This window comes from Caenorhabditis elegans, chromosome III, assembly GCF_000002985.6.
Source record: "Caenorhabditis elegans chromosome III".
Taxonomy (NCBI): Eukaryota; Metazoa; Nematoda; class Chromadorea; order Rhabditida; family Rhabditidae; genus Caenorhabditis; species Caenorhabditis elegans.
In genome coordinates, this window is record NC_003281.10 from 12,841,509 (window position 1) to 12,863,226 (window position 21,718).

The window sequence follows — 21,718 nt, forward strand, 5'->3', positions numbered from 1 at the left end:
GGAAGCAGGGGACGATGAAAAGAGAAAAAGAGTGAGAGAGTATTAGAGAACACGACAGAAAAATGTACTTTCTCGTTCGGAAGGAAAAGTGCAACTGGTCACTTTTTCTTATGGCGTCATGTGGAAGTTTTTCTTTTGTTCTCTAATTCTCTCTTGAAAATTTTAAAATGAAAATTGCCACCTTATTTGATTTATTTCAATTTTTTTTAATATGATGGAGTCGGGTTATTAAATTTTGAAAAACATTTTTTTTTTGAATATTTAGTAATTTTGAATTGGACTTTTTAAAATGTGTTATTATTAAACAAAATTTGAACTTTTTTTTTTGAAAATACATTTTTGTAAAACCATCTAATTAAATATTCGCATGGCAATTTGGCAATTTACAAAAAAAAATTAGCAACGTACCAAAATTTTGGAAATTTACCAAAAATTTGCCGATTTATCAAAAAGTTAGAAACTTACTAAAATTTGGCAATTTACCAACAATTTGGCAATTCTCAAAAATTTAGCAATTTACCAAAAGTTTATGAATTTACCAAAAATTTGGCAATTTCTCAAAATGTTGGCAATTTACTAAAAAGTTAGACATTTACCAAAAATTTGGCAATTTACCAAAAAGTTAGAAACTTACTAAAATTTGTTGGCAATTTACTAAAAAATAAAAATTTAGTGAATTGCTAAAAATTTGGATATTGGCCAAAAATTTGCCAATTTACCAAAAAGTCGGAATTTTTTCAAAACGCTTGGCAATTTACTAAAAAAAATTGAAATTTCACTAAAAATTTGGCGATTTGCCAAAAACTTGGCAATATGGTGGCAATTTACTAAAAAGTTAGACATTTACCAAAAATTTGCCAATTTACCAAAAAGTTAGAAACTTACAAAAATTTGGCAGTTTACCAACAATTTGGCAATTCTCAAAAGGAATTTACCAAAAGTTTGGTGATTTGTCAAAATGTTGGCTAATTTTTTCTGGTTTTAAATTTATTTCAAAACTTTAGAATTTTTGAGTTTAAATGCTACAGCATTTTTTTTGGATTTTAATGCTAAAGAAAACTTGCAAAATATTTTTTCCGGAATTTTTTAGAACCAAAAAAAACCGATTTCCCAAAATCATTTCAGATTTTTTTCGAATTTCACATTTTGAAAAAAATAATTTAAGAAAATTAAGAAGCTCACAAAACTGCAAGCTTATCCTTATCTTGCTCTCAGCTTTTTATACTTTTGAGCCAAAGATTTGAAATTAAAAATATCAAATATCTGAGAAAAATGGGGAAACGCTAAAATTCCTGACATGCCTGGAATTATTTTTAGATTTTTTTTCAGACAATGTTTGAAGTGCAATAAAATTTTGCAAACTTCATCAAACTTCCAAAAAGTTGTAAATTATTTCCCAGTCCCACACACTTTTCCACATTTCCACGTGAACACCATCGCCCAACCCATCAAAAGTAAAAAAAAGAAGATGGACAATTTAATCTCTTTAAAAAAAACTAGAAGAATCGAACAACCAAAGATGTCAGAATGAGTAAAGAGTGTAGAGATTGGGTTGGCAGTGTGCCAAAAATAGGCCGCAGAGAAATAGGAAAACAACGGCCCGTTCAGAGGACTCGTGACTTTTTGTTTTGGCTGGGACAGGGAAGAAATAAATATGAACAAAAAATAGGGGAAACCCCCTGAAAGCAGATAGGGCTTTTTTCAAGAAATTGGTGACTTAGCAAAAATTTGACAAATTCCAAAAAATTTGTGATTTACTAAAAATTTAGCAATTTACTATAAATTTGGCAATTTACCAAAAATTGGCAATTCACAAAAAATTTGCCAATTAACCAAAAATTTGACCATTTATCAAAAATTTGATAGTTTACCAAAAATTTGGAAATTCACCAGAAATTTGGAAATTTACCAAAAATTTGGCAATTTACTAAAAATTTGGCAATCTGCCTAAATGTCGGAAATTTTCCAAAACGTTTGCCAATTTACTAACAATTTGGCAACTGGTCGGCAGTTTAGTAAGAAACGGCAATTTACCATAAATTTGGAAATTGACCAGAAATTTGGCAATTTACACAAAAGTTGGAAATTTACTGCAAAATTTGACCATTTACCAAAAATTTGGCAATTTACCAAAAATTGGCAATTCACAAAAAATTTGCCAATTAACCAAAAATTTGACCATTTATCAAAAATTTGATAGTTTACCAAAAATTTGGAAATTCACCAGAAATTTGGAAATTTACCAAAAATTTGGCAATTTACTGCAAAATTTGACCATTTACCAAAAATTTGGCAATTTACCAAAAATTGGAAATTTACAAAAATTTGGCAATTCATCAAAAATTTGTATAAACTCCTTTAAAAAAAAATTTACAAAATTGTTTTTAAAAAAGGTTTTTTTTAAATTTATACTAGTTGCATAAATTTTCAAAAAACAATTAAAGAAATTTGGAAACCAAAAATTTGGTCCTTTCACTAAAATTTGGTAATTTTTCAAAAAATTGGCAATTTACTAAGAATTTGAAAATTTACCAAAAACTGGTAACTTACTAAAATAAATTGAAAATTTACCGAAAAATTTGGCAATTTACCAAAAGGCGCAAAAGGTACCGAAATTTACTAAAATTTTGGTAATTTTCCAAAAACTTGGTGGCTTACCAAAATTTTGGCAATTTACGAAAAAGTTGGTAGTCTACTAAACATTTGGTAAATTACCAAAAATTTGGAAATTTATCAAAAACTTGGCAATTTACCAAAAATTTGGAAATTGGCCAGAAATTTGGCAATTTACAAAAAAAAATTGGAAATTTACAAAGTTTACAAAAATTCAAAATTCATTTTTATCTACATCTTGTAAGAAAAATGTTCCCCTAGTTAAAAATAAAATTTCCCTCTCGTAAATTTAGAAACACGTACAAAAGAAGACACAACCTCCTGGTGATCTATGAAATGTCAAACAAAATTGATCTACAATTTAAATAAAACGAGGTCTCGTCATCGATAAAATATGATCCACTTGCTTTTTGGGTTTTAGCTAATTTAATTTCAGATTTTTAGGCCAAAGACAAAGACACGGGAATTTAAATTTCAGTATATTTTAGACTATACTTCAATTAAGAGAATTATGGGAAAATAATCATGAGCTCAAATATTTTTTGAACTTTCAAATAAGTTCTGATACTCTATTTCAAATTAAAGTTTCTTTGAATTTAAAAGCAGCTGGCTAAGAAAACATTGCTCAATTATTTTCTTCAATGATCCCTGGAAGCGCGTGTTCTTTTCCATATTCAATAATCTTTGAGCCACAAAGAGGCAACATTTGAATGCACACTTCTATTTTTGGAAACTAATTTGTAATTTACTCACATGTTCTGCAACATTTTTCTCTTCTCTGTTTCACTAATCTAATTCAAAGTCGTTTTTTTTTGCTACTATACACTTTTTATGAAGCATGTAACTATGATGGAGTTGTAACTAATAATTAAATAATGTTTCGGAGTACATACATTGTACTTGAAATTTGATTTTTAGTAGATTTCTGAAGAATTAACATATGAATTCATACATATAGATATTGAAAGGGTATGATTGATAAGCCGGAAGTATAATAATAAATGATGATTCATTGGCTTTGGGGAAATGAAAAAAGAAAAAGCTAGGTGGCGTTTGAGAGAGGAAATGACAACTTTTGAGAAGATATTACTGGAATTCGGAAGAAAATTTTATTATCTTAGAATTATAGAAAAAAGGTAGATACAACTAAAGTGAAATCCTTTAAAAAAATGGGGCTAAAATCTGTGATTTGCTAAAAATGTCATAATTGTCAAAATTGGAGAGCGCTAAATTTTTCAGTTCAATAATTTTTGAAATTTTCTTTTAATTTCAAGAGGAACAAGTCTCCGACCACAAAACAGGCCAACAAAATAATAAAACACGAATTACCAAATATTAGGAATTTTGCAAAAAAGTTTAATCTGACAAAAACGAACCCGCGAAATGTCAGCCGCTCCAACTTTTTAACCGTTAATTGGATTATACTCTTTCGAACAGAATTTTTTTTGCAAATTGTATAAGTTTCTGAGTTATGATGAATTGAAAAATTTTCAATATTTTCAACAAAAAAAATGTAAAAATAAATTCGAAAAATGCCGAAAACTGGAAAAACCAAGATGCAGCCGACATCTTACAGGATTTGAAAAAACGCGTAGTTTGCGGCCGACATCTCACTGTTTTCCATAAACTCCTAGAGCGTCGGCTGCAACTAATTGTTGGTTTCGCGTTCCGCAGATTTGAACGATCTATCTTCAAGAAAAAAATTTGCTGCAGACCATTCGCAAATTTTATTGCAAAATTGAAGCGCCAAATCAATTAAATTGTCTAGACGTTTTTGCTTCTTTTTTTGTATAAAAAAGCTAGCAAAATTGGCAGATGATAATTATATTTAATTTTGAAAAAATAAACTTATCACAAATAAATGAAAGAAAAATTTTACTTTTGAATGCAATTTTGCGGAATCACAAAGTTTCTGATTCAAATTATCTCCTTTAAAATTGCATCATTCAATGAAAATATTACAATAGTCGGCCAGTGAAAATATGGCAAAAAATGACGAAATAATTTTTTGATTTCGTTGGAACAATATAATTTATTTGGAAACTTTTGGACTAAAATTTTGGACTATAACAATTTACCAAATTCAAGAAAAAAGTATAGCTTTCAGCTAGATGAAACTGGATATTAGAACATATCAAAATGTGAGGAAAGATTAGATGAGCGCCAAATTGGATTAACACCTGATTGCACTTTTCTTCAAATTTTTTGAAACGTTCTTGTCAAGAACAGATTGAGTGCGACGGAGCAAAATATCATGTTTTATTAGACTCTACTTATTCCAGAGATGACTTGAATTGGCAATTTAAAAATATTTTATGTGAATTGCATGAAGGCGGAGGTTCCAGTGAGGTGTTAAAATGACTGAATATCAAAATATTATTTTTAGAAAATTTTTTTATTTTGAGTCAAAAGTCAAAAGGCCAAATTTTTTGGAAGTCGTCGATTAAAAAAAGTTTTGTTTGAATTTTATAGACTAATTATGTTTCAAATATTAATATTCAAACATTGTAAGCCAAACATTGTAAGGCCACCGGCAAATTTGCCAAATTTGCCGGTGGCCGAGCTCGGCAAATTCTTGAAATTTGCAACACACACCACAAATTGGATTTTTAAAAATGTGACCAAAACTTGACCATAGTGCTCTTAGAAATATCAAAAATTCTCTCATTTTTCGGAGTTTGCTCAGCACGGCAAATTTGCCGATTTTGCCGAGCTCGGCAAATATTGGAAAAAATATTTGCCGAATTTGCCGAGAATTGCTTTAGATTTGTCAAAAAATGGCAAAAGCTCAATACATTTGTTTTTAATTGTGAAAGTATTTTTAGCATCATTAGAGTAGTTTCAAACAAATTCCAAAATTTTCACTTGAGAACTGATGAACTCAAATGTAAAGTTATCAAAATTACAGAAGCTATAAGCTTATCCTAGATGAAAAGGGATAAGCTGCCAACTATACGAAAACTCGTGATTGATATAAAAAAGATTATCCTTTCTCTTCGGTTTTATATACATTTAAGCCAAGTGACTCGATATCAGATTTGAAAAAATTTGGAATTGAAAATATCAGATATGACGCACAACTTTAAAATTTGGGGGTTTTTAAAATAGTTTTAGATTATTTTTAGAATTTCTAATATTTTGTTACAGCCCAGGGGTGGGCGGCAAACGATTTTTCCGGCAATTCGCCAAACCGGCAATTTGTAAAAATGAAATTTTCCGGCAAATCGAAAAACCGGCAACTTGCCGAAATTGAAAACTCCCGGCAAATCGCCAAACCGGCAATTTGTAAAAATGAAATTTTCCGACAAATCGGAAAACCGGCAACTTGCCGGAATCGAAAACTTCCAGCAAATCAGCAAACCGGCAACTTGCCGAAATTGAAAACTTCCGGCAAATCGGCATAATGGCAAGTTGCAGGAATTGAAAATTTCCGGCAAATCGACAAACCGGTGATTCGCCAAAATGAAATTTTCCGACAAATCGGCATAATGGCAAGTTGCAGGAATTGAAAATTTCCGGCAAATCGGCAATCTGGCAATTTGCCAAAATTTTTAATTGATCATAATTCCGGCATCCGGAAAATTTGCCCAATTTTAAATTTCCGCCCACCCTGTCCCATTTCTCCCAGCGATGAATCATCATTTCTGATAGAGTTACGAAACGTTTCGAAAATTGAACAAAGACCTTGATATCGTCATCAAATCGCCTCATAGAATGGTCATCGGAAGAGAGGGAAAAGATAAGAAATAAGAGATCAGAGATTAAAAAATGAACGAAATTGAGGAGAAAACGGTGTACTTTTAAGTGTCAATTTACGGCCTGAATGATGGGTCATTCAGAGTTGAATGAAACACGAACCTAGGTTTTGCAAAACCAGTAAACCCGTTGTGAAAATTGCAAGGGAATATTTTTTCGGGTACTGAATACTGAAAAATATTTCTAGTTTCTGAAATAATATCAAAAACTCAAAAACATCCAATTAAAATCTAAATGAATCTAATTTCAGTGTGTGGAGTTGCAGCCGACACTCTACAGGTTTATGGGAAACCCGCTAGATGTCGGCCGCAAGCTATGCGTCTTTGAAACCCGTACAGTGTCGGCTGCTCAGTAGGTAGAGTTGCAGCCGACGCTCTATGAGTTTATGGGAAACCCGCTAGATGTCGGCCGCAAGCTATGCGTCTTTGAAACCCGTACAGTGTCGGCTGCTCAGTAGGTAGAGTTGCAGCCGACGCTCTATGAGTTTATGGGAAACCCGCTAGATGTCGGCCGCAAACTATGCGTTTTTCAAATCCTGTAAGGTGTCGGCTGCACTTGGTGTGTTCAAAATGACCGCAAACGAGACTAGCTTTTCTTAACTTTTGAGAAGAAAGTGCTGTGAATATTATAAAATTACAAGTTTTTCTCAAACCAAAAGAAGTCACCAAAAAATAATTGAAACGTGGATACAAAGCTAGAACTTCATGAAAAACGAGACGGTAAGAGAGGGCAAACCAGAGCAAATAGTGTTTCGAAAATTCGTTTTCAAATTGAACAAACATAGCATTTTTCCCAGGTTAACAGACCATTGGAGGTCTAGCTTCAAGATCAGAAGATCACCTTTTTTGACCGATTTGGTCACGATATGGGTTTAAAAAAATTTGTAAAAAAACAAAAATCATGCCTACCTGAGCGCCTAGAAGGCAGCTTGCCTATAGGCAGGCGGTTAGGCATCTTCGTGCCTATAGGCAGGAGGGTAGGCATCTTGGTACCTATACGCAGGCGGGTAGGCACCTTCCTGCCTATTGGAAGGATGGTAGGCATCTTCGTGCCTATAGACAGGAGGGCTGGCATCTTCGTGTCTATAGGCAGGCGGGTGGCCATCTTCGGGCTTATATGGAGGCGGTAGGCATCTTTGTACTTATATGCAGGCAGGTAGGCATCTTCGTGCTTATATGCAGGCGGGCAGGCATGCTTGTGCCTATATGCAGACAGGTAGGCATCTTCGTGCCTACCCGGAAAGCGTCGGCTGCTTTTTTATGTCTAGGAAAGCGTCCCCCTCCCCTCAACTAACCGGGCACGCGCACCCGGGAAATGTCGGATGCGACCTAGTTTTTTTTTATAGTTTCCTTCTGCACTCAGATTTTGTGACAACATTTCCTAGCCTCCCTTCTTCTCCAACTTTTGATATCTTATCAATGCTACAGTAGTACAAGAGTACATTGACTAATCACCGGCAATTAAATCACATCTCAAAAGGATAGAAACACTGACGAAAAAGTGCGTGAGAGAATTGATGAGATTCTGTGAAACCCTTTCTTTCGGAAAAGTACACTTGTCGCCTTTTAGTTTCATGTGACAGTGAAGACGGTAGTTTTTGCCCTTTTGCGGAACAGGGATCGGAGGAGAAAGTCAGATGACGGTTTAGTCCTTTTGAACTATCAAACCAATTCTATGAAATGGGCCTAGCTTTAACTAAAAAGTTTTTTTGTAGATGGAGCAATTTAAAAAGTGTGCTGTCGAGAAAAAAATCCGGCAGTTTTGTAGATTTTTTCTATCAATTTTTTGACAATTTTTGAGCACTTTTAAATTGGTGCAACTATTATAAAAATCATTTGTATCATTAAATTTTAATTTTAAAGAATTTTGAGCACTTTTTTAATCAATCGCGGTGTCTCCATTGTGCTCTTTGAGCACTACGCACATCCCGAACCACCCTGACAAATCACAAGGTTTTATGACTCACTTTTTCGTAGCCATGCTTTCGAAATGTGTGATTTCTCTCTTATCTCACTACTACAGCTTTGATTGAACGCGACGGGCAGCGTTAAATTTTATAGACTACAAAATATAATTTTCCGTGACAGCGAGATTCGTCATAACTGTGGGAGGCAATGATGCCGGCTTTTCGATTCCGGTGTTCGGTTGAGGATGAAGGGTTGAAGCAGGGGTGCGCGGCAAACGATTTTTTTCCGGCAAATCGGCAAATTTGGTAAACCGGCAATTTGGCGGTAAAAAGGTAATTGCCAAAAATGTTCGGCAAATTGTGGGTTTGGACAATTTTTTTTGGAAATTTTAGAATTTTAATTTTAATCGGCGAAATTGTACGCATCCTATAAATGTTCCTACATCTATCTTAAAAAATTATTTTTATTTTTTAAAACTCCCTTCAAAAACTTCCGGCAAATCGGCAATTTGCCGAAAACGAAAATTTCCGGCAAATCGACAAATTGCCGGAATTGGACATTTGCCAAAAATAAATTTGCCGAACGGCAATTGCCGCCCAGCTGGGTTAGTCCAAATTTTGCCCGAGTTTGAACCAAACTTCGGAGCGGAGCGTAAGCCGTCCTGTTTGCTAAAAAAAACTGCATTAATTTCTGAACCAGGTTCTCGAAACGCGAACAGTTGGGCCCCAACGCTGCCAACGAAATCAGGCAATTTGCCGGTTTGCCGAATTTGCCGGAAATTGTTAATTCCGGCAAATATCATTTAAAATTGAAATTCTGAAATTTCCTGAAAAATGTGTAAACTTACAATTTGCCAAAAAAAAATTGGAAATTTGCCGTTTTCCGGCAAATTCGGCAATTTTCGGATTTGCCGGTTTGCCAAATTTGCCGAAAATTTCGAATATCGACAATTGCCGTATTAACCGTTTGTCGGGAAAAATCGTATCGTACCCGCTCATCGCTTGCAATGAGCCCTGCACCATAATGCGCACATCGCGAATTTACTGTGTACTCTCTCATTTCCTCTCTTCTATAATTATTGCCACTGATCAGCGATCCACCCTTTCAGGTCACAACGGGCTTTTTCTTGTTTTGTGTTCATTGTTCCCCATCAGTCATCAAATGTTGCCTTATCACAAAAAACGAGGGGAAAGCTGATGCTGATCATAAGTCAATCATTGAATTCTATAATTATGCCATTCAATTTCTCTGCTTCTCAGATTTGATTAACTATTTCCAATTTAGATCTTAGAATAATCTATTCAAAATTTGCAAAACCGGTTGCTTCACAACTGATGTCATATCTTTTGATTTTATTCTTCGACCGTTGTCATCCGTATAGATTCTCACACACAAGGCGTTGAAATATATCTATAAAATTACTGCGGATAAGCGAAAGAGAGGTGAAAGGGTTTGTCAACGACAAACTGATCAAAACGGGACAAGGAAACGAAGTGGAAAGAAGAATAGAGAAAGAAATGACGATGATGAATGGAAAAAGGAAGAAGAGAAACTCAATTGGAGGAGGAAATTCGAGGAGCGGGGGGAAGGATACTGAAATGATAAGGATAGCGGATTAGATATTCTTTGAGGAATAGGGTGAATTATTGCATTGGGGATTAAGTAAGGGATGGGGGTGGAAGGGATACCAATTTCTTCCTCGCGATGTAGGTATCAGGGGTGTGCGGCAAATTTTGAAATTTGCCGAACCCGGCAAGTTCGGCAAATTGGCTTTTTTAATATTTGCCGACTATGGAACAGTCAGAAGATGCCCATCGGACTTGCATATCAGACCTATGCCATTCGATAGCCCACGGCTTAAAACGGTTACTCGTGAATTTTTAGCGGCAAAACTCCAGAACCAAGCTCACGGCGGGCTCTCAAAGATCCAGAAAATAGCACTTTAACGAAGCATTGGAGTTTCCAATTTCACTTTCGTAGCTCATACCTCGTAGATAAATTTTTTACAGAAAAGTCATCAACTGATAAGTTGTTAATATTGTTGTAACAAACAAGTTTCTAGTTAAAAGTTTTTTACCAAAAAATTTTTGTTTGAGATAAAAGCGCGTGAAGTGCGGCAACTGCTGTTGTTATTTTTTGCTGCTATTCCGTTTCTAACGATTTTCTCGCAAACAAAAATTTTTTGGTAAAAAACTTTCAACTACAAACTTGTTCTTTACAACAATATCAACAACTTTTTAGTTGATGACTTTTCTGTAAAAAATTTATCTACGGAGATATGAGCTACCAAAGTGAATATGGAAAATTGCTCCGTTAGATCGTTAAAGTTCTTCCTTACAGTGCTATTTTAAGATCTTTGAGAGCCCGCCGTGAGCTTGGTTCTGGAGTTTTGCCGCTAAAAATTCACGAGTAACCGTTTTAAGACATGCACTATCGAATGGCATAGGTCTCATATACAAGTCCGATGGGCACCTTCTGACGGTTCCCTAGTGAGCACGGCGAATTCGGCAAAATTGCCGTCGTCGTCATACTCGGTAAGTCGCAATATTTTTGATGCTCAGAAAGTGCTAAAGTTAATGGAGAAAAATTAATTTCACCGGTTTCCGTTCGATTTTTGCCTAATTTGGATTTCTCGAATAAAAAATGAAAGAAACAGGATGCTATGATTTTTTGTTTCGCTTAATTTCTGATCGAAACCATTAGTTTTGGACACAATTTTTATTCAACATTTTTCATGTGTGCGGCAAATTTCAAAATTGGTCGAGCTCGGCAAATTCGGCAAGTCAACATTTTTGAAAGTTGGCGAGCTCGGCAAATGGCAAATTTGCTGCACACCCATGATAGGCATACCGAACAGTCATGCGACCTCAACGCGACTAGCACCAAAAACAATTAACTTGCTCACTTGCCGATTTGCCGAACGTTTTGCCGGAAAACGGCAAACCGGCCAATTGTCGGAATTGAACATTTTCGGCAAATTGACGAACCAGCATATTGCCGTTTTTGAAAATTCCGGCAAATTCGGCAAACCGGCAATTTCGATCTGCCGAAATTGTCGGAATACCGGCAACTGCCGAAAATTTTCGCCAAATTGTGCGTTTACACATTCTGGAAATTTCAGAATTTCTAATTTAAACGACAAAATTGTACACATGTTATAAATGACCTTACATCTATCTTGAAAAGTCAGTAAATTCTATGAAAATATCTTTTAAAAAACGGGAAAAAAATTCAAAAAGGCACAGTTTTAAGTGTTTCTGTCTTATAACAAATCCCTTTAAAAACTTCCGGCAAGTTGATATCCGGCAAACGGCAAATCGGCAATTTGCCGGAATTGAAATGCCTTGCCCTGCCGATTAGCCAAATTTGCCGTCGTCGTATGTCGTGTTTTGTATAATTCTTTGCGATTAAGTTTTGATGAAAATTTCAAAAATTCCGGTTGTGCAAAATTTCAGTGAAAATTAAATAATTTTACATAGTTGATTTTCTATGTGTCCATTGGGAAGCTTATAGAATTGTGCTCACCGAGCACAATTCTATTTTCTTCGGTATATTAACAAACATTTGGAAATGCCTGCAGGGAACCAGAGCCCGTTCATAAATGTGACAGTGATGATGGAAATTTCTTCAACCTGATTCAAGGATTTGTTATATCAAAAGCTTAGAAAAACTGAATAGTAATAAAGCCAGAAATCACTACGTGCATATCAGATTAAATTTTGATTCGGTAGATTGCATGGAGATGAAATTTAAACTATTTTAAGATACTATAGTCGAGTTATGTAGTGTGCATGTAACCAGTAGGTTTATTATGTTATTTATTGAAGTTAGTACGTGCATTTTTGCAGAAAGAAATGCCCTGGAGATGTATCAAAAGTCCGTTGCTTGATCTTCAGAAGAAATAGAGAATCCATTCAAAGGATTTACGGCTTTATTGGGAGTAGTCAAGACTCATTTTTAGGGATAAAATCGAACTTTGAGCCTGAAACTAAGATTCTGGATTATTGAAAAAATAAAAGAAATGCATTCCTCGGGAGCGCGTTTGATGTTAGGCACATGAAGAGGCGGGAGACAGGCGTCCCTGTCACGCAACGGTATAGTTAAGAACCTTTTATTGTAAAGCTGAAAAGCAGAACCAAATCGGTTTGAAGTCTCAAAGAAACAAACGATAAGCTAATAACGGAGAGCCGGAAACTTGAGAATCATTGGAGAATAACAACTTGGAACTGTTTCAAGAAATTGTTCAATGATTAAAACAAAAAAAAGCTTTGTAATGCATTTTATTTGCACAAAACGGATGGAAGTTCAATTCAAGCCTTTGGTGGCCCAGCAGATCCAAACAATCCATAGACCAAAGCTTTGGAGAAAAGGAACGAAGAGACCAAAAGCATTTGATACATGTGGTGCTGAAAATAAAATATTTTTGAAATCATTTTGCGGTCATCTTACTCTGCTTGGTGGCGTCATATTCTTGTTGGCAATTTGAAGAAGTGCACCGGAAGCAACGCTGTAGAGGGCACTCAAAATGAAATAGGAGAAAGAGAGACTTCCAGAGACGATTCCAAGCAAAAGCTGAACCCCGAGAGCCGCACCGATTGCACCACCCAACAATGGAGCACGAGCTGTACCAACTTGTCCAGCAATCAACGGATATGCGAATGCAATAACCATTGGAGTAATGAATCCGAGAGGCTGTCCGCTCAAGTAGGTGTACGAGATCGAGTGTCCCATCAGGATTCCTTGAGCCAATGCCAAAACCAACAGCTGAAATCTTGTCGCAGACGTTGAGCCATCCTCGGCATTCAAGTAATATGCACCGGCTCCAGGGAGTACAAGCGATGCGAAAATTGCCGCACCACCTCTTCCGATGAAAATTCCAAAGATTGGCGAGAGCACGTAGCCACCAATGATGCTGGCGATGCCGGCGCCAAGAAGAAGGATCGAAGACCATCCGAAGATTTCAACGACTGAGGAAGTTGCTAAGCCGACTGGTTGTTGGGTCTCTTGAAGAGCCGAGAGGAGCTCCTGGGTTTGTGGTTGGATTTGGGATTGGAGCTGTTGGATTTGAGCAGGCCCTTCTTGTTGGAGAGCAGTGGCACGTTGGCGGAGCCCTGGAAAATTAATAAGTTAATGATTACAAAGGTGATTCGTGATGTGTGCATACTGCCCCCGAATAGTCATTTGCAACAATTGACTTGCGATGCGTTTTGCGCCCTGGCAGAATTGTCATCATAGACATCATCGCAATCGAAATTGAGCACCGATTTCGTTGGCGATGTTTCCACAATGTCAATCCGAGGTTCTCAACTGTAGAACTTGTTCTCACCTTCTGCAGCCTGTTGGATGTCCTGAACATAATTGGCATATGTCTTCGTCACGAATCCAATCGATGCGTCTTGTCCGCCTCCTGTACCAACTTGAGATCCTCCAGTTTCTGGAGCACCTGGTGGAGCAACTCCGGCGTCAACAGGTGAGGCGGCGGCAGCTGGAGCTGCACTCGGGTCCATTGCGGGTTGTCCTCCTTCGGCCATAGTGCTGAAAATTCGGATTTTTTGATGAGCCAGAATAGAAATTTAAATTCGAAATTTCCTGCACAGGTAAAACGTCGTACATGTTTAACACACGTATTATAAACATACCGCGATTTACCTGTGCAAAAAGTTTACAAAAAAAAACTAACCTTGAAGTTGTCCAACTCGAGGTATCGAGTAATAATCGATAATTGAAATTTTTGAAGAATTTTCTCCTATTTATACACACAATCCACGTGAATTGGGACAAAGTAAAATGAGCATAATTTATTGTAATTGTCATCCAAAAAAAGGTCACGGAAAATAACTATGTAACAAATTTAATTTTAATGAAACTCTTGCAAATAATCTCGGCAAGTCTACCAAACTGGGTAGTTCAAAATGCAACTTTAGAAATTAGAAATAAAATTAGAGATGCAGATAAATATGTGATTTGTAATGTTAACTGGAAATGTTAACAGGTGATTAGACGTAGTGGGAATTGGTTAAACTTAATAGTTGCCAAATTCCAAATTATAATTTTATTAATCAAATTCGATCTCGTTTTCCAAGTGACTTGTTGCAATTGGGACATCTATGGTGAACATCCATGAAGCAGCGACACCAGAAGCAAACGATAAAACAGGGAAGAAAAAGGCAGGTGATGAATAGAGCAAAGTTCAGCATTCCAAATACTTGCTCGGTTTTTGTAGTCACGGTTTCCTGGAATAGAAGATTCATTTTTAGATTCATATTTTTAAATACCAGGAATTTTTGGAAATTTTAATTTTTCAAAACTGTTTTAAAACTTTGCGCCCAAAACTCGAATTCTACAATATTACGCTTAGGCTTAGACATAGGCTTAGGCTTAAGCTCAGGCTTAGGCTTATGATCAGGCTGAGGCTTAGGCTCATGGTTAAGTTTAGGCCTAGGCTTAGGCTTGGCGTCAGTGGCGAGCGTTAGCTACGCTATTTAGGCTTGGTTGGGCTTAGGCTTAGTCTCAGTCTTAGGCTTAGGCTTAGGCTTAGGTTCAAGCTTAGGCTTAGGCTTAGGCTCATGGTTAAGTTTAGGCCTAGGCTTGGGCTTGTGAAAAAATTTTAGCGCAAAAATCAAATTATAATTTTTGGAAAATTTTTGTGGCGAAGATCAATTTTTGAAACAAGTTTGGCAGTAAATTCTAGTTATGATTTTTCGAAAAAAAAATGTTGGCGCGAAATTAAATTTTTAATTTTCTCAGAAAACCTGACGCAATAAAACCAATTTGAGTTTTTTTTTTTGCAAAATTCTTCCAGAAAATTGAAAAATTTTTTGGAAATTTTTGAAATATAATATTTTACCTACCTGGCAATTTGTGCAAAATTCGAGATATGGCGTTTTATGAACCACATATTTAACTTCTTCTGATTTTGGAGCACAGCTGTTCACATTGAGCATTTGGAAAAATGAAAATTTTGGAGAAGGAAATTGTGAAATTTACGAGCTCCAGAAGCTCAATTTTATGCCTTTTTTGCTGCAGAAACAATAAAAACTAAAAAAAAAACCAAATGAAATTTTCATTGAAAAATTTCAAAAAATAATTGGAGATTTGGTATTTGGATTCAACGGGATTCAATGGGGAAGACAGAATTTACAGATTTCAGAATTTTTTGGGAAAAAATTATCTTCTCTTATAAGAGAGAATAGTTCCACAATTTGGACATGAATGTCTCGAATCTTTGAATCCGTCAAGGCAGAAGCAGCACAGAAGTGGGAAGAACACGAAGAGCCCAAGGAAGAGCATTGTCCATGAGCAGAAGCCCATTGTACGCTCGACTCTGGTGCATACATTTGTCTGAAATTTTTTTGGATTGTTTTGGGGGAATTGGAGTCGAAAAAAATTTTTTTTTAGTTTTTAGGAACTCACATTACAACGAGGACAGAACTCGGTGTACGGCTCGAAGGATGGAGCCATTTTTGTGCCGACGATGATAATTTCCTGCGGTTGTTGAACCACATAGACCTGTAAAAATTCAGAATTCAAGTTTTAAACTTACCCGAATTTCATTGAAAATTTCAGAGATTTTTTTTCGGAATTTTTTTCAACTGTACATAATTATATTTATAGATTTATTTTTTTAAAAGAATTTTTGATTTTTCGGAAAATCGAGAAATCTAATAGTAAATAAAAATTTTCAGAAATAGACAAAAAAATTCAATTTTTATCGAATTTTGTTTATGTTGACACGGGATTCTGCCCTTCCTCATTGAATTTTTTGCGCTCCATTGACAAGCCGGACAACGCGTGGGAAAGTCGTGTACTTTTTTTTTCAAACCTAATTATATTTCGAAAATTGAAAATTTTTCCACCTTGTTCCAGTTTTATGTACCTAGTTAAGGCGCAATTTTTGACTCGAAATAAATTTTGGAAAAATTCCAATTAAAAAAAAATTATAATTCTGAAATTTGGCCATTTCAGCACCATATCTCAACTAACCGGTCCCTGTCCCGGTCCCTGTTGTGGCATTTGTGTTGGTGGATAAATAATTGTTGGTGGCGGCTGCTGTGCTTCAGCGTATGCTGGTGGAGCCTGTGGATATGGTGGAGCTGCGCCCTTGGAGTCCATTGTATATTTGATTGACTGAAAAATTGAAAATGCGGAAAGCTTAAAGTTCAGAGAATATAGCAAAAAAATGGCACATGGGATAAGTTGAAGGGCATGTGAACTTTTACTAGTGACAAATTTTCGATCACCATATGGCGAGTGAGTCAGTGGACAATCTCTGAGGAATTATAGCATAGGAAGAGAAATTTATATCGATAATTGTTTGAAAAAATCTCATGAGCGCAAGCCTAAGTCTAGGCCTAAGCCACAGCCTAAGCCTCAGTCTCAGACCATGCCTGAGAATGAACCTAAGCCTCAGCCTGAACATGGGCCTGATTGTGAGCTTAAGCCTAAGCCTAAGCCTAAGACTAAGCAAAAGCCTAAGCTTGGAATAAACAATTTTCTGAATTTTTTCAAAAGTTGTATTACTATAATTGGTTGATTTAGCACTATAAGAACCGAGAAAAAATTAAGCTACACTAGAAAAAAATTTAAGCTACTCTACCCAAAGCCTAAGCCTAACCCAAACCCTAATACTAAGCCTAAATCTAAGCCTAAGCCTCGGCCTCAGACTATGACTAAACCTAACCCTAGGCCTAAGCCTAAGACCAAGCCTAAGCCTAAGCCTAAAACGAAAGAAATATAAATTTTCCAAAACAAAAGTAAAAAATTAAGCTGTCAACTCCGTCACTTGCAAGCGTCAAACTCAGAAGAAACATCTGGTTAACACAAACTTTTTGATTCTAGAAAAATGTCAGGTTCCAATAATATCAAAATGACAGAGAGAAAGGCACTGACTTTGAGTTGTGAGAACTCAAGTTTTGAAAAACCTTCCGGCGCGTGTCCCCCATGGCAACCGACGTACGCCTTATAATATCTGATATCATACTGGTAACCAGCCAACTGATTAAATTATACATTTCTCTCTCACCTTTTTTTTTTGTTTTTGACAACTTGTCAAAAGCAAAAGTGAGCTTCGGGGAAAATGGGGAAATATTGAAAGGAGGCAGAGAAGCTAGAAAATGTCCTGCCTTCCTTCCTGCCTGCCTAAAAATGCCTACTATAGCTGGACAATATACACAACATTTGAATTCTAAGTTGTCAATTTCGTGCAAAGAATTGATGAAGCTGAAATGAGCGGCTCATTATTCCGGAATTTTTTTTAATTGTGTATATTTTTGAAAAAAAAATTTCCTCTGAATTTTTAGGATATTGGTAACTTCTGCAATCTTTTTAATTAATTAAAGAAATTTTTAAATTTTTTTAAAATTTTTTCAATTTAGCAAAAAATAGAATAAATAAGAAAATTATTTTTGAATTCCCGCGCAAATGAATTACCTAATATTGCAATTTTCCTAGTAAATTACCCCTGCAGTACTTCTACAGTACCCCTACAGTACTCCTACAGTACCAGTATAGACTAGAAAAATGACAAATGACAGATAAACCGTAATGACCATTTTTTTAATAATTTTTTTTGCCAATTTCGCAAAAAAATGGAATAAATGAGATAATTTTTTGAATTCCCGCGCAAATGAATTACCTAAGTTTGACATATTCCAGCTATTTTTGATTAGGATTTATCCGATTTTTCCTTCCGGAAAAAATTTGCTAAAAATCAATGGTTTCACATGAATTTATATATTTTTTTGCAGGGAAACTGCCTGAAAAATTTCAAAACTATTATAGGTAATTCATTTGCGCGGGAATTCAAAAATCAATATATATTTTTTATTTGTGCAAAATTTTTTTAACAGTTATACTCGGTAAATACAGATAGAAAATAGACCGTAATTACCGAATATAGCTGTTAAAAAATTTAAAAAATTAACATTTTTCAATTTTCTGTTAAATTCTGAATTTTAAAAACAATTATACGTTTTTTGATGTACACATAGAAAAGTTTTGTTTGGAAAAATGTTTAAAGTGATAGAAATTACTTCAATTTTCAACTAAAAAAGTTGTTTCGTACACACTCAACACGTCATATTTGTCGCCTACATTGAAGTTGCAATTGTCAAGGTCGATCAAAAAATACAAACAAAAAAGCGCGGTGAAGTTAAAGATCATAGGAAAATATATGTAAAAAAATAAAAAATGTGTTTAAAATTGTTCAAAAGTCCACTGATTTTCGATTGTTTTAGTCCGTTGCCAGGACAACACGGGGAAAGGAAGGGCTTCTCGGAAAAATGGCAAAGCATTGGAAACGTGACTGAACAAGTTTTAATCTTAAAGTCAAACTAGGTAAGTTGTGATTATAGTTGAATTTTAATCAAGTATTAAACTAAATACAAAAAATCATTTATTTTTATAAACCTCTTTGCAAGCAGATCCACGTAAGTTTGTGTGAATCATGAAAACATGAGGAATCGTAGAAGGGATATGTAGAGGAATAGAGATGAAAAGAAGAACAAAAAAAATTCGATTTCCATTCCCGTCAATCGAAACAAAACGAAGCGGCGGGTGGGGTTGAATTGATTATATGAAAGGGAGAAAGGACAGGTTAAGAACACATGTGAAGGGATAGGATGAAAAAGAGACTCAGACAGCTAGAGTTTATAGCTTCTCTCCTTCTTGGAAATATTTGGTTGAAAAAAAATTTTCTTAAAGGTGGAATTGCGTAGTCTAGAACTGTGAAAAAATGTCACAACAAAATATTTGTTTTAATTAGAACTTTATTTTTGCAACACAAATTCTGGTCAATTTTAATTGGTTTTTCTTAATTCCGCCTTTGCATTAACTTGCGTAGAAAAACAGAAAAGTTGTGGGCTTGGCATCAAGGGAATTTTTCGATAAAATTAAAGTTTTACAAAAATTACACACAAAAATTTTGGAAATTTTAAATTTTTTTTTCAAGTCAGCAAGCGGGAAGAATTCAGTTTTCACCAATTTTTTGAAGTTCCACTTCTGACGGCAGTTTGATTCTAATTTTTAGAAAAATTATGAGCGATAGAATTTCTAAATACCCGAAAAAAATTTACCCCACCTTTAGGATAAATCTATTTGCTGACGTATCCTTCCAAAATACACAGAAAAGTTATGTGATATATGTGGGAAAACCTAGGGCTTAAAGGCTGAAAACCAACAATTCTCGCACGTGGAATTTTCTCATTGTCATGTTTTTCTAAAAGTTTGCATGGGTTTTTTTCTCCGATTCTTCGGCGTTTATCAGATATTTTTTTGTAAAGCAAGACATATTTTTTCGGTTAAAAATTGAAAAAAAATCCAGTTTTTATTTGGTAATTTGCTAAAACTTTGACTGAATTTTTTTTACCAAAAAAATTAAGCATTTATTTTGATAATTGGTCGCAAAATGGCATTTTTTAAATATCAAAGTTTAAACTGATAGATGGAAAGATAATAAAATACAAAGCAATTTTATTTTTTTCTGGTAAAAAAAATATCAAAGATCTAAAAACGCAATTTGGGACGGCATCTATGATGACACGACTATAAAGGAACGCCAGAAATTATTAATTGAATCCAGGAAAGCATAATTAGAAAGAAAAATGAGCTTACGAAAGAAACGTGTCATTAGAAAAAACAACATTCAAAAACTTAGTACTCAGAGAGGATATGACGTCAGAGAGGAAATGTGCTCAAAATTTCAAAGTCAAATTAAACTAGACTCTTTTCAACTTTGAAACTTTAAGTGGACATGTCTAAAATTTTAATTGAATGTCTAAAAATAGTTGAACTGGTGGGAAATATATTAGACGAGGGTTAGTGGAGGAATTACTGAAGGGGTACTGTATGGGGTACTGTAGGGGTACTGTAGGGTCACTGTAGATTTCAAGAATTGATTATTTGTATTTTGTATTTTGAAGCACTATTGAGTTGAGGTTAGTGGAGGGGTATGGTCGGGGTCAAGGGTGTCAATGTCCCGTAAAAATTACAAAAACGGGACAGCGGGACGTCCCGTTCCCGTGAAAATTTTAAAAACGGGACAACGGGACGTCCCGTTCCCGTGAAAACACTCAAAAAACGGGACAACGGGACAAACGGGACACGGGACTTGACACCCTTGGTCGAGGTACTGTAGGGGTACTGGGGATACAGTAGGAGAGCTGTTCGGGTACTGTAGAAGTACTGTAGGGGTACTGTAAATTAATTATAATTTTGGAAAAATTGAGTTGTTGTCGTTTGAAGGGATACTGAGTCGGAGTTTTTGAAGAATTAGAGTCAGGGTACTGTAGGGGTACTGTAGGAGTACTGTAGGGGTACTGTGAAGTGTTTTATTTTTGATTTGGCAGATTTTAACATTAGGAAGTTTTAAAATATTCTAGAAACATTTCAAATCTTCTGTAAAATTCTGAAAAACTCTTGAAACTACAAGAAACTTTTGAAAAAAAAAAAACGAAAAAATTTTCAATATTTTGAGAACATTCTGGAGATTACGAAATCTTCTAGAAACTTCTAGAGACTTCTATAAAATTCCAAAAAATCCTAGAGAGTTCTGGAAAAATCTAGAAAAAAATTAACTTCAAATCGTATTATTTTAAAGAATTTGAAAAAAAAATTAATAAATTTCGCAATAAATAGGAGAAGGGAAAAATAATAAAGTATGTACATTACGTCTCAAGTGAAACCTTATACCTTTTCCCACTTCCCATATTTTTCCATTTGAGTTGTGGTTGTGGGGTAATATTTTTTGGCAAAATAATAATTTTCAGAAAATTAAAAATTTTATTTATTTTTCACTTTTTCTGTTTTATTGTAACTGTTTAATAAAAATAAAAATAAAAATTTTCAACCAGACACGGGGTTCTGACCGTCCCCGTCCTTATTGAATTTTTCGCGCTCCATTGGCAATCGCCTGCCGGACAACGCGTGGGAAAGTGTCGTGTACTCCACACGGACAAATACATTTAGTTTTACAGTTAAAACCGAGCCGCGACGCGACACGCAACGCACCGCAAATCAACCCCAGATATATCCGAGCCAGAATGGCCTAATTCGGCAAACTCTTCCATTTCAATTTATGAGGGAAGACAGAAATCCGTGACCAGAAAAAATACAGGAAATGAAGATAAGGGTACTTTCTGACTTTCTGACTCAGCCAAGGTTTTTTCTCGAAATTTGTTTGCACAATATTGAGCTGATAAACACGAGGAATTGATGAATAACAGGTCGAGAAACTAGCTTTTTGTGCAGTTAGCATTAGCACTCCCCGCCCGGAAAACGCCTCTCTGAAAAAAAAATTTCGGGAATATAGACAGCACCAGCCAATATAAATAGCCTCAAGCCCCCAATTGAGCCAGATATCATTTTTTTCCAAAGTGTAAAGGTACCGGAATTGTAGAAAATTAAAATAAAAAACTTATTCAAATAATTCAAATAAGAAAAAAGTA

At 35.2% G+C, this 21,718-nt stretch overlaps 3 protein-coding genes and 1 non-coding gene across 4 annotated transcripts; all 4 read right to left on the bottom strand.

Annotated features, from left to right (window-relative positions):
* Positions 1–12,540: 12,540 nt before the first annotated feature.
* Y37D8A.5 (Membrane transporter protein) lies at positions 12,541–13,986 on the bottom strand. Its single transcript, NM_067270.4, has 4 exons — positions 13,957–13,986; positions 13,603–13,811; positions 12,726–13,387; positions 12,541–12,682 (listed from the first exon to the last, which is right to left on the bottom strand). The coding sequence occupies exons 2-4, from the start codon at positions 13,805–13,807 to the stop codon at positions 12,587–12,589; spliced, it is 963 nt and encodes a 320-aa protein (NP_499671.2). The 5' UTR covers positions 13,808–13,811; positions 13,957–13,986; the 3' UTR covers positions 12,541–12,586.
* Positions 13,987–14,335: 349 nt separating this feature from the next.
* Y37D8A.26 (LITAF domain-containing protein) lies at positions 14,336–15,220 on the bottom strand (the record flags this gene model as incomplete). Its single annotated transcript, NM_001027663.1, has 2 exons — positions 14,336–14,509; positions 15,128–15,220. 2 exons carry the CDS (start codon positions 15,218–15,220, stop codon positions 14,336–14,338), a joined length of 267 nt encoding a protein of 88 aa, NP_001022834.1.
* A 104-nt stretch (positions 15,221–15,324) lies between these two features.
* Positions 15,325–16,403, bottom strand: Y37D8A.6 (LITAF domain-containing protein). Its single transcript, NM_067271.4, has 3 exons — positions 16,260–16,403; positions 15,690–15,785; positions 15,325–15,617 (listed from the first exon to the last, which is right to left on the bottom strand). Exons 1-3 carry the CDS (start codon positions 16,386–16,388, stop codon positions 15,444–15,446), a joined length of 399 nt encoding a protein of 132 aa, NP_499672.1. The 5' UTR covers positions 16,389–16,403; the 3' UTR covers positions 15,325–15,443.
* Positions 16,404–16,875: 472 nt separating this feature from the next.
* Positions 16,876–16,999, bottom strand: Y37D8A.27. The gene has a single exon (NR_052815.1). It is a non-coding gene; the product is annotated as an Unclassified non-coding RNA Y37D8A.27 (non-coding RNA).
* Positions 17,000–21,718: the final 4,719 nt, after the last annotated feature.